The 15,809-nt window shown below is 42.2% G+C and overlaps 1 protein-coding gene across 4 annotated transcripts in view; it reads left to right on the forward strand.

Annotated features, from left to right (window-relative positions):
- The window catches only part of AOPEP (aminopeptidase O (putative)), a 359,188-nt gene that overhangs the window by 275,935 nt on the left and 67,444 nt on the right, over positions 1-15,809 (forward strand). For all 4 annotated transcript variants that reach the window (XR_013994463.1, XM_081066804.1, XM_081066805.1 and 1 more), the window contains 2 exons: positions 8,846-8,908; positions 9,293-9,367. Coding sequence is in view for 3 of the 4 variants with exons in the window: in XM_081066804.1 (XP_080922930.1) it covers positions 8,846-8,908; positions 9,293-9,367 (138 nt within the window). In the remaining variant the exon portion in view is untranslated. The remainder of the gene's footprint in view (positions 1-8,845; positions 8,909-9,292; positions 9,368-15,809) is intronic.

Raw genomic sequence — 15,809 nt, forward strand, 5'->3', positions numbered from 1 at the left:
AGCCACATTCATAGGACAGCACTTAAAAAACAGCAACAGCGTATTTGGTTGTACATTCACATGATTTCCAGTGCCCTTGAACCTCAGAGAGCAAGGTGGTGAAATAAGAAATGCTCAAATAGCAGGCAAAGCTAAAACAGACCAAGTATTTACACTATAAATTGAAATCGATAATTATAAAAACAGCAAGGACCAGGAGACTGTTTGTTTTAAGAGAGCCTAATATACCTAATATCGATGTGAATATAAATTAACTGGGTGGATTCTTAAATTCTGCATATTAGGAGATGTTTATGATGGGTCTAATAAAGCTCTAATGTTCTTTGTGGTCCTTTTCCATCTCTCACACTCCTGAGCACAAAAGCTGTGTTGTGTGCAGAATGGCCGGGTTTATCCCTCGTAGAAAGAAGTTATGTTTGGTATCTAAAGAACAATAAGAGTTTGCTGCTTGGCTGATCAATGCTGGATCAAGTTCACATTCCCGGCTCCTCCTCTCCCACCTACACGTGTGGGGGTGGAAGCGGAGCAATGGGAGGGAGGACAGAGCCTTTCTTCACAGAGAGAGAGAGAGAGAGAGAGAGAGAGAGAGAGAGAGAGAGAGAGAGAGAGAGAGAGAGAAAGGGAATGAGATGTAAGCTTGGGCTTTCCTAATATGGACATAGCTGGGCCTGGGTAGCATTAAACATGGATTTAATCCACTGCTGGAAGAAACATCCTACAAAAGGTAAAGAGATTAGCAACCAATCAATTCTGGACCTTCCCGTTGTTTTCCTGGAACACCTCTTATATGGATCTAAATGTTTGGTGAACAAACATTCTGGAAAATAAGCTTTCTCATATATTATTTATATTTGGGACAGCCACCCACTCCCAACTGTGATGGATTTTACTTTCGTTATTTGGTGTGTGTGTGTGTGTGTGTGTGTGTGTGTGTGTGTGTGAGAGAGAGAGAGAGACAGAGAGACAGAGAGACAGAGAGAGAGAGAGAGAGAGAGAGAGAGAGAGGTCTTACTAATACTTCTGAATAGGGGGAGGATGATTCAGGCCCGTTCCTCTTATTTATTTCAAATTGTGACTTCATTGGGTACCTTTGGGAGGCCAGATGACAGGCAACCCAGTATAAGTGCCAAAGTATTTACAAAATAGAATGCAGGAAGAAGAGAGCAGATCTGCTGGGAGTCACGGACGCCCTGACGCCCAAGGTCTGGGACGCCTGGTGGAGCGCAGGCTCTCCAAATGCACAGACTCACAGATACCACACCCATTCCGTCCTAGGGAATAATCCAAGGGGCCTAGACGTCAGTGTCTGCTTTTCAAGTTTGTGAAATGTCAGCGTATATGTTTGTGCTTTTAATTAGTAAGCAACATCTTTGTAAGGCATTTCCAGAGTAGTTTTCCTGTAGCATCAGTGCATGGCGTCTTTTCTAAAGAAGGAAGCCCATTTGGTTAGAGCATGGTGCCCAAGACTCAAAGGAAGTTCTACTTAGGTTGCTTCATGTTTGGGACAGTCGCTTTTGCACACAGCAAAGGGTCTTTTGCATTGGGACACACTGTCCCCTAATTCTAGCCATCAGTTTTCCAAATGCAATCTGTTTGTTTCCATGGTATGGGTGGCTGCCACCGACATAATTAGAGTATTGTCCACATGGGGTCGGGGGCAGTACCACCTCATGTCTACAGCTTTCCGGGTCAACACTAAATTAAGGTTCCTGCAAGACAAGTATCTGTGCTCCTTTCACTTAGGATCCAGAATCCTATTTACAACGAACCTGGACAAAACTCTAAAAACTCAAATATCCATTCATTCTTGCCTTCCTTTTGGGTAGTGTTGAGCTCATCCACTTCTCTTTAGTTCTTGTGTGTGTGTGTGTGTGTGTGTGTGTGTGTGTGTGTGTGTGTGTAACTCATCTTTCCCAGAAGTTTATCTCTAAGTGTAAGCTATGAGAAACATTATCCTGGGTCAGCCGACAGCCCAGGTCACCCGGCATTGTGTCTGCTGTCTGCCCAAAGGGACTTACTGTCATAGAACAGAAGAGGTAGCTGTCATCTGCAGTATTGACATTGAAATGTTGACGTCTCTCAAACATCTGGAATACCTTCATAGTACCCTGTTAGAGATGAATCATCATTAAAATGAGCTAAACCAGTGGTTCTCAATACTGGAATCCCTGGGGAGTGGGGGGAGGGGAAGACTTTAAAAACTGATGCCTGGGTCTTATTCTCAGAGGGGAGACTCCAAGTCATGTGGAGGGCCACCTGGGCATTAGGAATTATAACACCCCCCCACCCCACCCCTATGGTTCTAATAAGCAGTCAGGGGTAGGAACCACTGGTCTGAAGCTACTCCTACATAATTTTATATTTCACCTGTAAAATTCTTGAAGTTTATAGTGTCCCTGAATGTTAATTTCCTGTAAAGAATTGCCATCCTACAAGCGTTGGGGGGATGTACTGATACCTGTTTTCTAAAATGGCTGTTACAATAGAGTTTCGCGGTATGGGATTTTATTTTATGGGCTGTGTTTTGATCTGATCTACATTATAAGCATGTATTTTAATGTGAGGTGGCCATGCTAGATGTTCCCTAAGCTCTCTTACTGGAGTGGAAAAAGCCCTACATTTCCAGCCAGATCTAAGGGCCACGCAATATGAAGTCCTAAAGGTATTAACATTTCCTGAGACTCAGTTTCCTCATCTGAAGGTGCAACTGCGTGAGACAAATAGAACGGTGTGTATGTGGAAGTGCTATGTAAACTGTTCAGTTCTGGACAAAATTGGCCACTCTGGTTCTTTCTACTAGTTCTGAGGTTCCAGGGTCTCAGGTATGTGTAGCCCTTCAGTACCTGTATCTGTGTCTGTAAGCCACTTCCCTCTAGCTTCTAGCGATGTTGTTTGCTTCTTAGTTCCAGAAGCCTAGAATTTGATAAATAACAACTGCCTCCTCTTGTAAGAACGTCACGCGTGTCATTTGATCCTCACAACTCTATGAGAAAAGAGGCTTAGAGAGGTCACACAGCTAATCGGTGGCAGTGCCTGGATTCAAACCCAGACAGGCTTATACCATACCACTCTGCAGCCCGGTCATATGAGTCTCCTGAGGACAGGGACGGTGTCTGATTCATCTATGTGTTCACCAAGTCTAATGCTCTGTTTTGCAGCAGGCACTCCGTATGTTAAGGGAATAACCCGTCCATATGTCCAATTCACATTCCTCTTCCTACAGTCTTAAGTCCATTTCCCCTGGTTTTGATATCAAGAGAGATAAAATACTTGGTTGGTTAACATTTTTATATTAATCCTGTGTAATGTTTGTATGGTACTAGATTTATTTTTTTGTTTTATTTTTTAGTTCTCTTCCTTGAATTTTATAAGTAAGGTATAATCATGTGTCCTCATCTTCTACATTTCCCCTCTAAGTGTTAATGGAGAGATTTAGTAGAACCAGAAAAATTTTTCCAGACCTCCTACCCCTAGCCCCAAGAAAAGAAAATTACAAAAAGAAAAAAATAAATCCAGAATATTTTAGCTATTCATATTCCTCCTTGTCCAAAATGGGACTAAGGCAGCTTCCAAAGCAAAATATAGCATAATCAAAAATGAAATAAGAAAAATAAAAATAAGAAAAGTAAAAATAATGGTAGGAAAATAAGTTTGGCCCAGGAATTAAATTAGCGTACAATATGCAACCCCTAAATTTCCCATGCCTGGCTTAAAGTAGGGTTACAGAGCTTTCTAGAAGAGGGAAACCCTTTTTACTTGCAGTGTTCATGGGGCAAAACACACTAGCTGCCTAAGTCTAACACTTCCTGATGTTGATACCAGGAAGAAATCTTTCCTGTAGGTCCTCACAGAAAACTACAATTTAATGAGGTAAACAACCCTCTAAAACAATCCTTACGGTAAACACGGTAAACACGGTGATAGATTTTATGGCAATGTTTCTTACGATGCACCTCAATAAAGGTTGATGGCTTCTTACTAGAACATAATGCCCTAAAAGGAATTTCGCAGAGCACCAGTGAGATGGATGCAGTCCAGCTCCAGCTGTGTGGTGGTCTGCCCTAATCCAAGAGGATCTCGCATGTGAGTTCTGGCCACAGAAATATCTGTGACCCAGACGATGGATTTACGTGGGGAGTGGTGGGAGGGGCTGTGTGCCATATAGGTAGGTGTATTTTTCTCTAGGGAGCTAGCTAGCTAAGAGCTGATAGCTAATGCTTCATCAGAATCTCGGGGGTGGGGTGGTCAAGAAATGGAAGAACTGAACATGTCCCCTGGGGCAAGCTCTGTACAAGGTTTTGAGGAACAGTGAGCTAAGGGTTGTGGTTACTGAGGGGAAGCGGTTCTGTTAGCCAGGTCACTGCAGAGCAAACGTGGGATGGATTTCCTTTTTAGAGAACTATGCTTCATAAGGATTTCCACTAAGAGGTCCATTTGGTAGGGCCAAAATCCTCTTCAGAAAGAAATTAGGCATTCATTCTAACACAGAGGCAAAGTGGGCAATAATACAAGTTATGCATAATTTTTCTAAAAGCAACTCAAAATATATCATAAAAGAATGTTACATTTAAAAAATGACAGAGCAAAATTTAAAGACATAAACATTTGATAACTTTGCCCCTAATCCTTACTTGTTATTATTTGCAACTTAAACTAACCTTGATTTTATTTCCAGACCTGTGTACTCTTACTTTTTAATTCATCCCAAATATATGTTGGCTACACAGCCCTCCTGAAGGCAGCCAAAGTTCCGGGACCTCTCTACCTTGTTCCATATTAAAAGATCCCTGACTTCTTATAGTGGACAGTTTTCCTGCCGCTGTGCCCAGGGGAGTGCCATTTGCCATTGGAGGCAGTTAGCTGTAACTCAGGGCTCCGCTGTGTGCCCCTCCGGCCTCTGGTCCACTAGGAAGGAGTGCTGCTGCTTCTCCTCCCTCCGATTGTACCTCCTCACGAGGCAGCAGCACACATCCATAGGAATAGTATGAAATTGGCATCGCTATCGTTTTCCAGCAAAAAAAGTCATTTCTGCTCTACTAAAACGGGTCTGAAGAAAACGGAGAAAGGTTTTCCCTCCAGAGCTAATCTCCCACTAGGTGAAGTAATGCTTTTATTTTAAAGCAATGGCATTTTCCTCAGCCTCTGAAATTGTCTTCAGCTATTATAAACTGCTTTGACAAGAAACTTTCTTAGAACAATTTCCTTTTAAAACTTGCATCTCTATTGGACGAAACATTTTTTTAAAGATATAATTCAAATAGAAAACATCTGTTTTTGAAGATAGCTTTAAAGTGTTTTCACCACATTCTCAAAGATAGTTGTTAGGGTATCCATCCCGGACTACAGAATTCCAAGTTTTAAAAAGTCATCTTTCTCCAGTTTGTCCACACCCGAATTCTATTGGGGTCAGCTCATGAAGAAAGGGAGATTTAGGTAGACAAAAAGGGGAAATGTAATATTAAACACGATTAAGAATATTTTTCCAGTGTCATGAAGTAGGTTAATATTTTATTCTACATTAAGTTCAGTTCCTACTACCATTTTGGAATATAATTTTGGTGATTAATATATGAAGGAATTAGGGACTTTTATTTCTCATTTCTCTATTTAAAAAAAAAAAGAAAAGGTCATTAATTTAGAAGTACCCTGGCAATGTAACTGATGTCCTATGGTCTCTCATTTCAAAAATGCACAATTCTATGCTCTTTACAAATTTTAAGGTATTTTAGTGGAGAAACAAACAGGGATTAATTAGAAAGATCTTTATCTCAAGACACCCCTCCTTGCAATTGCATATGCCTTTCATTTAGTCCTTGGTTCCTTTATCTTTACATTCAGTTACTTAACATGTTTATTGAACATCTACTATGCACCAGGCAGTGTTTTTAATGATTGGACAAAAGTCCAGAACAAAAGGCAGGATCTCTTTCTTCCTAGAACTTCAAGTCCAATGGGGAAAATAGAGATTCAATAAATTAATTAAAAAACAGAGCTGTACAACACAAAGAGTGAACCCTAATGAAAACGATGGACTTTAATTAATAATAACGTATCAAATATTGCTTCATCAATTGTAACAAATGCCCCCACAGGAATACAAGATGGTAACAATAAAGGAAACTGTGTGTTATGTTGGCATATGACTCTGCCTTCTGTGCAAAATTTTCTAACTGCTGTAAAAAATAAAGTCTCTTAATTAAAAATAAAAACTTGTAAATAGCTATAAAAGATAAGCATTTTATAGGAAATAAACAGGAAGTTTAAATTAGAAAGAGTAGCGGGGTGACAATTTGAATCAGGGAGTGAGGAAAGACCTTTCTGGACAAATGTTGTTAAGCCCAGAACTGGAGAAGCAGGAGCCGGCCAGGCAAAGAAGAGAAGGAAACACATTTTCAGTAAAGCAAAGTGATATTTGAGTTACCTTTGTAAATATTGTTCTGGTTTCTCTGTGGAAGATGGATTATGGGGGTGGGGTGGGGAGGCAAGAGTACAAAGGAGACAACTTAGGAGGCACTTAGAAGGGACCACAGCTCTCTCTACCCACTCAAGGTACTAGAAGAGCAGAGTGACAGGAGGATCTGCCTTTGGCTCAGCTTATGCCAGAACCCATTAGGTTCTCCATGGGCTGGGTGCTAGGAAGAAAGGAGATTGTCGATGGCAGCAAGATGCGGGTCCCAGGTCTCATTCCTAAGATTTTTTAGTGACTCAATGGGATTTACAGAATGAGGAACAATCGTGTGTGTGTGTGTGTGTGTGTGTGTGTGTGTGTTTGAGAATACAACCAGGTGAGAATTATAAGGTGGGGGAAAACCTTTAAGTACTAACTACCCAGCTGTAACAACAGATTTTTCATAGAAGCCTGTATAAGATTTAATTTGCAATAGTTATCTTTATTCCCGCTACTGGATTGTTGGAATTTATTTTGTTTTTTGTTTCTTCGAAGACAACATGTTTTAAAATTGTTAATAAATCAACAAAGAGGACACTTAAGAAAGGTCCATTTAGGCAGGGCACTGTTTTAGTACATCAATATTAAACTGTTCGTATCAGAGTTCTTAGGGATGGTAAATTCCCAAGCAAAACAATTCTAGTGGGTAAAAGGAAATGTCAGCCTGTGATAGATTTCTATTGATTCTGGAACTGTTATTAGTAGCATGGAAGCTTAAATAGCTCAGCGTTTTATTTTATTTTTTTAAATTAAGCAGCTCTGCAATTATATAATCCACCTCATCATTTGTAAGTTTTACCTGCCTATGTGTATGTGCACTGGAGATTTGCAAGGCGTTAACTATTTTTATGCATTTTCACAGTAGAAAAATTGTACATGACGATTGTACATTATATATAGAACATTTGCGTCTATTGAAAAATGTTTAGCAAAGGGAAATCCATTTCATAGCACTTAGCTAACAAGGATACATAATGGTTAATATGTCTAACTCTATGGTTTTTGTTTTTTATATTCCTGGAAACATTAAGAATCCCCCATTTGAGAAGACTTGTTTATTTTAGGAAATAGAAGTGCATCATTAATGTAATTTTAAGTAGTTCAGTTGTGAATATGGGGTGAAGGGATAAAATAAAGTTTTCCACTGTGATGTCTCCATTAAGAAGCTCCTCTTTGTGTAAAACACTCCGCAGCAAAGTTGCTTCTATTTAAAGTAGTGAGTTTGATCTTGGCTTTGATCTAAAGCTTTTGATCTTGAAAGAAGGATAGAGTAGCAATAAAGAGAGGGCAAGGCAGATTTTCTTTAAAGAAATGCGATAAAGTTAAAGGGATGGTCAAGATCAGCAAACACGAGTGTGACCGGACTCTTCTCCCCAAGCGCTCACGCCCCCGTCTGATTCAGCCAACTTTTGGTGAGGAAAGGAAGTCTTCTGGGAGTCGGAGGAAAAACTTGGGGCAGCACACACTTTTATAAACTAAATGGAAAAATTCCCCCTCATTCCGACGACAGACTGTATCGCTTTTAAGTTCTCCGCGGTCGCTCTGGGGTGCACGGGCCGCCGGGCTCGCGCCGCGCGGCTGTGCTCGGCCAGGACGCACGGGCCCCCGCGGCGCGCGAGCAGAGCGCGGGGCTCGCCTTTTCCGCGCGCCCGGCTGCCACCCCGGGGAGGGCACCTGCCACCGCCCCGGAGTTCCGAGGGGCCTTTGAAAAACGTCTACTTAAAACGTCTCATCTACTCCGGGAGAAAACTCCATTAGAAAAGTCCCTCTCCTTCCGCGAAGGGCATCTGGACACTTAGGTTTCGGACCGGAGGAGTGAGTTCAGGCTGGCCGCGGGGGTGCGGTGGCTTTCCCTGCCAAGCCCTTTCTCTTGTGAGTGGGCAGCACTTCTGCTCCCCACGCAGCCAAGGAACCCTTCCGCGGGTACCCAGGGCCTGCGGGGGTGGGGGGCTGGAAAGGTAAGGCGTGCGCGCCCGGGTCGGTCGGTGCGTGTGAGGGCGCGGGAGCGCGGGCGCTGGCCGGGCTAGAGGGAGGACGAGAGATGTTTGCGAAGAGAACAATACAATCGCTAGCGCGTCGGCGGGGGCGGGGGCGAAAGCGACCTGCGGCGCGCGGCGCGGCGCCTATACCTTTAAGGCAGGCCCCGCCCCGCCCCAGCGCCCGCCCGCCGCCCGCGCCGCCGCCCCCGCCCCGCGTCGCCCGCGCCCGCGCGGCGCCTTAGGTGCTGCGGGCCCGGAGCGCTCGCCGCTCTCCTCGGGCCGGCGGGCCCCGCGCCTCGGCTCGCGCTCTCACCTCCGCCAGGCGAGGTACCGGGTCGGCGCGCCGAGGTGGTGGCGCGCGGGGGCGGGGGGCTGGGGCGGCGCCCGGGATAAACTTGACCGTCCCCTTCCCCCGCAGCCGCTGCGGACGGAGCGCCGGGCCGGGGCGGAGTGCGGGCTCGCGCGGCAAGTGGGCGTCGAGGTGAGTGCGAGCGGCGGGGTCCCTGCGCTCCGCTCCCTCCCGGAGCTCTGGGTCTCGCGCCGCCTCCCCTCCGCGGAACCCCTGGCGCCCTGGGGGCGCCCACGCGCGGCAGCGGTGGGCGGGCTGGCCCTGGGTCGGGGCTCCGGGGCTGGAGGGGGCGGCCGGCGAAGGTCACGGCTTCCGCGCGCCGCACGCCCCACGCACGCCCGAGCGCCCCCAGCCCCTGGCGCGGAGGCGGCCCGCGGCCGGGACCGGCGCCTGGGGCTCCCCCGGGTGGAGTGACGCTGGGGGGGCTGCGAGGGGCTGCCGAGCGTTTCTCACGCCGAGGGCGGCCCTCCGCACCTCGGGTCCTGTTTAAAGTGCTCTGTGGGTTTTGAACTTCAGGTGGAGAAATGGAATCGAGTGAGCCGCAGACCCCGACGACGGAAACGGAGGGGGACGGAGGAAGCGTTTGCAAAGGTAAGGGTCCCCGAGAGGGAGCGCTGGGTGCAATTCTTGACACGTCTCCTCCCTGTCTGCCCCCCTAGGACTTGCTCACAATAGAGTAGCATCCTTCGGAAAGTTTTAATTAAATTTACAGTGAATCGTAAATTTGCGTGGATAGTTATACAGAAATACTGGCTGATAATCCTAATGGTTATCAACACACTGTGTTTTCGTGAAGCAAGAATGACCCTGGATGGAGATTTGTTTCATGATGATTAAATAGAGCAGTCGGACGTAAGTAGGTTGCATTATCATATTAGATCAGTGGTGTTTATTATGGCAATGTTTTAAGGTACCCCTAAAAGCGTAGGTGAATAAATCGCCTACAGTATCGGGTTTCTCTGTTTGGTTGTGATAGATACAATAGCGTACTTACTCTTTAGACTTTAATCTCAAAAATGGAGGGAGATGCTGAAAAATGTGCATTACTTTGAAATGCTAGGAGCGATTTTGTTTACTGTACGGCAAATGAGAAATTTGTTTTCCAAAATGTAGAATTTCGGTGTTAACCTTGCAGAAGTTTGGACTACCTATATTCTCCTGAAATTATGTTAAGTTAAAACTTGATTTGTCATTGTAATATGTATTGTGAAAGAAGGTAAGTAGTCTGTTGTTTTCTAAGTGACCTTTATTGAACACTGAAAAGCGAAGTTTTTACAGTGCTACAGCAGATATGATTTTTGTTGCTTAAAAAAAATTATTTTAAGTACTGTTTTTTTGATTCTTGATAGCACCAAGGGATTAAAATAGCGGTGTGTTGTTTTTCTGCTGCTAGGATGTATGATGAATCACTCCTGATTCTGAAGCCAAATTCTTGCTGATAGCATTGCTGCCAACTTCTGTGATGTGTTGCCTTAGTATGGGCATTGCAGCCACCGCGAGTGTGCACAAAGCACCTAATAATGAAGGTGACACCGAAGTTCCAGAGTGCATTGGAGGATACCCAGGGCGGCTTCTGAGAATTGGAAAAGGAACGGGCATAGGAAGATAGTCATTTATAGTGAGACATTTAGTGTGGGAAAAGTGGTATCCTCGTTTTTCCCTTTTTTGAAAAAAGAGTCATACATGTCACTTCAGTTATAGAAGAGTTACAATTTTGAACAGATTTGAGTTTTTTGACCATACCTCGGCATGTTATGGTAGGTTGTGTTTGTTTAATTTTCATGGTCTAGGAGTGTATAAAAATGTTTGTGAGGTGATGAGTGAAATCATGAAATGCCCGAAGAAGGAAAAAGAATTATGTCTTGCTTAGTATTTAAAAAAAAAAAAAATATTTTCTCGCTGTAATTTTTTAAACGAAAAATAAGATTATCCAAAGTGCATAATGTATCATGCATAAAAGAAGGGGAAGCTGCTATCTTTGTGGATTACTAAGTACCATCACTACCAAAATCTGAGCTTGAAGTAACTATATCTGTGATACCCATGAGCCTTCTGAAACTGAAAAGGGGTGGGTGGGGGACTGAGGATTGTACTTCCCAAGAGAAAGGGAGTTGATCTTCCCAGCCTTCTCCTCGAGAGAGACTATTGCATTAGAGCTTATGGGGAGGACTCACGTTAGCCTTTTCTTCTTAGAAAATATGGGCAGCAGTCTTAAAGAGGATATGAAAATGAAGTAGGTCGGGACCAGCACTCTGAACTTCCTTTCAAGGAATGAAGCTTAAAACTGACTAGCTTTGAGGGTGGAGGTAGGGAGGGCAAGAAGATGGGAACTTCCAGAGAAGGACCAGTGTCACCAGTCTTTCCTCCTGGCTCTGAACAACAGGTGAGCCCCTTGCCCACTGTTTGCCTCTACGATGCCTAGGAGAGGGTTTGGAGCTCGCTGTAGCAAAGCATGCAATATTTTCAAGGACAGGGTGCAAGGGAGTGGTGATCAGCGACCAACCGCAGTAGAACAAATTCCGAAAGGTACAGAAGCTATCCTACAGCTGGTGGCCTCCCCTGACTGTCCCAATATCTATTCCAAAATACAGATCGAATTCTGTGTGGTAATGAGTATTGAAACCAAGGTCATGTGTTAACTTTTTGCTAGGTTTTGAACCTGTTTTTAGTAGGAATCTAGGTAGTTAACTTATATTTAATATGATTTTTTTTAATGTCTGCCATGCTACAAGTAGAAGCAAATTAGCCCATTTCTCTTTTTCTCGTGTATCCACTATATTTTCTACACCATTAAAACTGTGATATTTTCTGCTGGTATTCATTTTATATTCCTATAAGATAAACAGTTGTGTTTGAGTCATTTCTATTAGGTGTACACTTTAAATCTAGCTGTTACTTTATTTGCCGCTTTGTTTCTTTGCCCTGCTTCGCCCCAATCAGCCCGTTCCTCTGTCCCCCAGTCTGTCTGCATCTTCAGGTCTCAGGCAGGATTCAGCCTGAGTGAATTTGGTTAACTAGTCTGTATTTAACTCTGCTAGCGTCTTAACATTTTTTACTCCGATTTTTACTAACTTGTGGAAAGCAGTCTTCTGCCCTGCCTGGAAGGGAAACAAAGGCCAGCGTCTGGAACGGGCACTGGGTGAGCAAGCACATGTGAAGAATGTAATCCTAAAGGAGATACCGATGTTTCTCTTTCAAGAAAATCTCCAAGGTGCTAAGTGGTAGGCAGAGTCTGGTGTAACTTGAAATACTGTACTAGTTGAGTTTTTCAGTGAACTCCGAAGGGGAAGCAAAACAAACTTACCCTGTGCTCAGCTGTGGGTTAAAATAACGAATAATGAAATAAAGTAAACTGGGTGAGTGAGAGGTACCACCCAGAGAAGTTATTTCAAATGCTGTCCTGGCTTTTTCTGGCCTATTCCACTGCGTTTGTGTCACTCACCCGCCCACCCACCCACCAGCTCACTCTCCTGTCTCTGTGCTGTCTCCCAGATTTCAGCTTTCTGAAGACACATCATTCTTTTACGCATCTTCTGTCTTCTCTGACATTTATTTCTATTTTATTTTCATATTTTAGCCCTTTTCTGCTGGTATAACTATTTCTTAGACTGTTTTTTGTTTCTTCGTTTTAAATGATGAAACTCATCTCTCTTTTGCTTCTGGTCCTGAGGTCCTTTCCCCTTCCATTCTGATAGTCTTCCTTTTTCATTTATTTCGAGTTCCTTTTATTTAGTTTGAACAATTTGTGTAGCAGAAAGGCAAGAGGAACATGAACAACTACACAAAGAACAATTAGAATGAATGGATCAGCCTGTTCTGCAAGGGCTGGTTAAACAATGGGGATTGCAGCAGTGAATTGTATAATGTGTATTTTTAAAAATAATGGTAATAGATTTTACTAAATCTATTGTTGGTTTTGGAAGACTAACATTTTTTTCTGCTTTTATCTTTAAGTCAAAGATAAATATGAATTATCCATCACATTCAAAGATTAAGGAATAATATATAAGGTTTTAAAAAAAATACTTGTAAAATAATACAAAGTTTTAGTAATTCTTTTATCAGTATTCTAAGGATTAGGCATATACTGTATAATAATTTATGAAATTGTATAGTTGAAAATACATGAATAGTGTGATTCTTTAAGAGGAAGAAGAGTCCAATTTTCAGGTTCAAAGGGGGCACCTTTCCTACTTTTCTGCATATCTGATAATATATGGAGAACAAATTTTAGAATACTCATTTTTGGTCATCAGTAAGTATATATGATGACGTCAGAAGTATTCATTGGTATACTTTCAAAACATTGAAAATTCAACAATGCTATGGTTGGCTGTTATACTAACAAGCGTTCCTTTATGTGTGTGTTTCGAAGTGAGTGGCCTTGGTGACGCTGAGGTTGTCTGGCCTTTGTTACGGTTAGTCATAAGGGACTAGGTGTGAGTGGTTTCCAGCAAAAGCACCCTTTTAGGTCTTTAAGGTTACTTCAATTACTCTTTTCTACCATAATCTGAAAAGCAGTACTCTTCAGCGTAAAATTGCTTAAAGTTTGGAGAAATTTTCCTTGATGTGTTGAGGGAGACATAAAAATCTAGGAAGATGTTTGTGAAAAAGTGAATTTTATAATATTTAGTGGCCATTTTAGTTGGACCCAAATGATAAATTTCTATTTTCTGTCCTTGAGAAAAAATATGCTGGAATTATTTTCTTTGTGATAATATCTGTCCTAAATTCTGCAGCATTTTTACTCTTTATTTCATTTGTTCTTTCCACACACTGGATTCTGAACTGCAATCAATGATAATCTTAGTATGGATAATAATTCACAGATTTTTAGAATTGTGTTTAAAACCCAACTTGGTTTATTCATTTTGCCACATTTTTTGCTCCTTTTGAAATTTTATTCATTCTAAGAGAATGTTTTTATTGCAATTCTAATATTAAAATATTCAACATGATCAAGGTAGGTACAAATTTTAAACTATTTAACAAAGTATTTTACTATTTGTCTTCTGTGGCAAAGATGTGTTTTGTATTTGGTTTATGTTTTCTGGAAAACAATACTTCTTTCTAAGACTAATAAAACTTATCTGGCTCTTTCTTGGCTGTCACAGCAGACACGGACTATGTTAGGCTTGACTCCTGAGCCATCAGGCTACAGAGCTTGGCAAAATGGCACAAGATGAATTTAGGGAGTGTTGAACCAAGGGTCCCTTCAGCTTATAGGGACCACCCTTACAGTCCCTATAAGGTGAAGGGACCCCATGGGCAGCGACTCTTACACAACTCAGGCAGTGCTTGTGTTGAGTGGTTTCCCAGGCTTTGGTGCCCTTGCTTCTTTTGGAAAGTGCTCTTGCCCTGTGAGAATTCATATAGCCTACATTTATATAGCTGTAATCTCTTACAATAGCTTCATTGATACTTGATCTCCATAGAAAAGCTTTATGGATTCTAATGAGTCACAGCTCTTGAGGCACCAGCCACCCTCCCCTCTCGCACCCTCCCTGTCTGTGAGTGGCTTTGTGTCCTGTGCTGTACTGATTGCGCCTTTGGATGACAACTTACTTGAGTGATGGGGGGAGGCAGAGTAATTTATTAAAAGTAATTACAAAGAAACCAAACAAAAGGAGTAATTACAGTGCTGTTAATATGTAATTCGTTATTTTATTGCTGAAATATTTGGGACTTGGTCTTATGAGTGGGTTTCCCTTTTTTCCTTGTAAATCTCTAACAAATACATAATGTATTAAATTCTCTGTACCCAGGTCTCAAGTTAGATCCAGTTTCACAGGATCTTGGCCTTTTTTTAAAAAAAAGCTGGACCAAGGAAGAATTGCTGATAAAACGTGTTTTTGGTAGCCTCAGGAAGGAAGTCTGATCTGTATAATTTTATACCATTAAATTTTCATCTGTTCCGTAGATTTGGGGTTTTTTGTTTTGTTTGTTTTGTTTTTTTAAGAATCTGCAGTTTAAAAAAATATTCTGGGAATTCTAAGTATACTAAAATTCCTTCCCATTTTCAACTAGCATAACGTGGAAAATTAAAGAATAGTCATCCACTTACCCTCACGCACTTATTTACATATTTTAAAAGGAACCTTTGAATGGAACTATTCATATAATAATAGCTGACACTTGTCATGTGTCAAACACTGTGCTAAGTGCGTTCCATGTACCGACTCATGTCGGTGCACATTGCAGTAGTGTCACAAACCAGCAGCGTAGTAGGAGCATTGGGGACGGAATCAAATGCTTTGTGAAAGTAGGTGAGGTACAAACAAATCAATGAATTGCTATAGAAAAGAATGCTTTGGGCAAAATGGAAAAATTCTTTTTAAACCGGGCTATTGACAGTCCTAGACCACCAGCATAAAGCACACATTTCTAAATTAGGAAAATCCCAACCGGCATGTGTTTTGAAAGCACTTGAAAGCGTGCAGGTAATTACACTATTGTTGATTTTAGCAGATTTGATGCCAGCAGCCATCAACTGTTCCATGCCATGGAAGATGAAAGTCATTTTAATATAAAGCATAAGAGTTTGGCTGGACAAGGGAGGCGGGCAGAGAAAAATTTTGTGACTTTTTAATTTCTTTCATAGGAAACATTAGTACATTCCTGTGACAGAATGCTCGACTTGGCAATCATTTTCATCCTCTGCATTTGTGGCATTTTAATGAGCTGGGGTTTTGTGCCCAGTATCATGTGGCCCTAATTAGATGCATTATTTTACTGGCACCGACTGGTGTCAGTGTAGTTTTGGGCCTGTTATTGTTTTATTAATCTTCTATTTTAGGAGGCTGACACTAGCATGTATCTTTAAGTTCAGCGACATGTATTTATATTTCTGGGTCTCTGCACACAGGAAGAAAATGACACTAGCCTCGGATCTCCACTACTTGGAAAAGGACCTGATCACATGCAGCCTTGATAAATATTTGTTGAATGAATTAGATGAATGAATGCCCAAAAATGACACCTTATAAAGTCATACCTGGGTACTGCATTCAAAATTTTTAATGTTCAGGTTTTT

Source organism: Rhinolophus hipposideros, assembly GCF_964194185.1.
Source record: "Rhinolophus hipposideros genome assembly, chromosome: 11".
In the NCBI taxonomy this organism is placed as follows: domain Eukaryota; kingdom Metazoa; phylum Chordata; class Mammalia; order Chiroptera; family Rhinolophidae; genus Rhinolophus; species Rhinolophus hipposideros.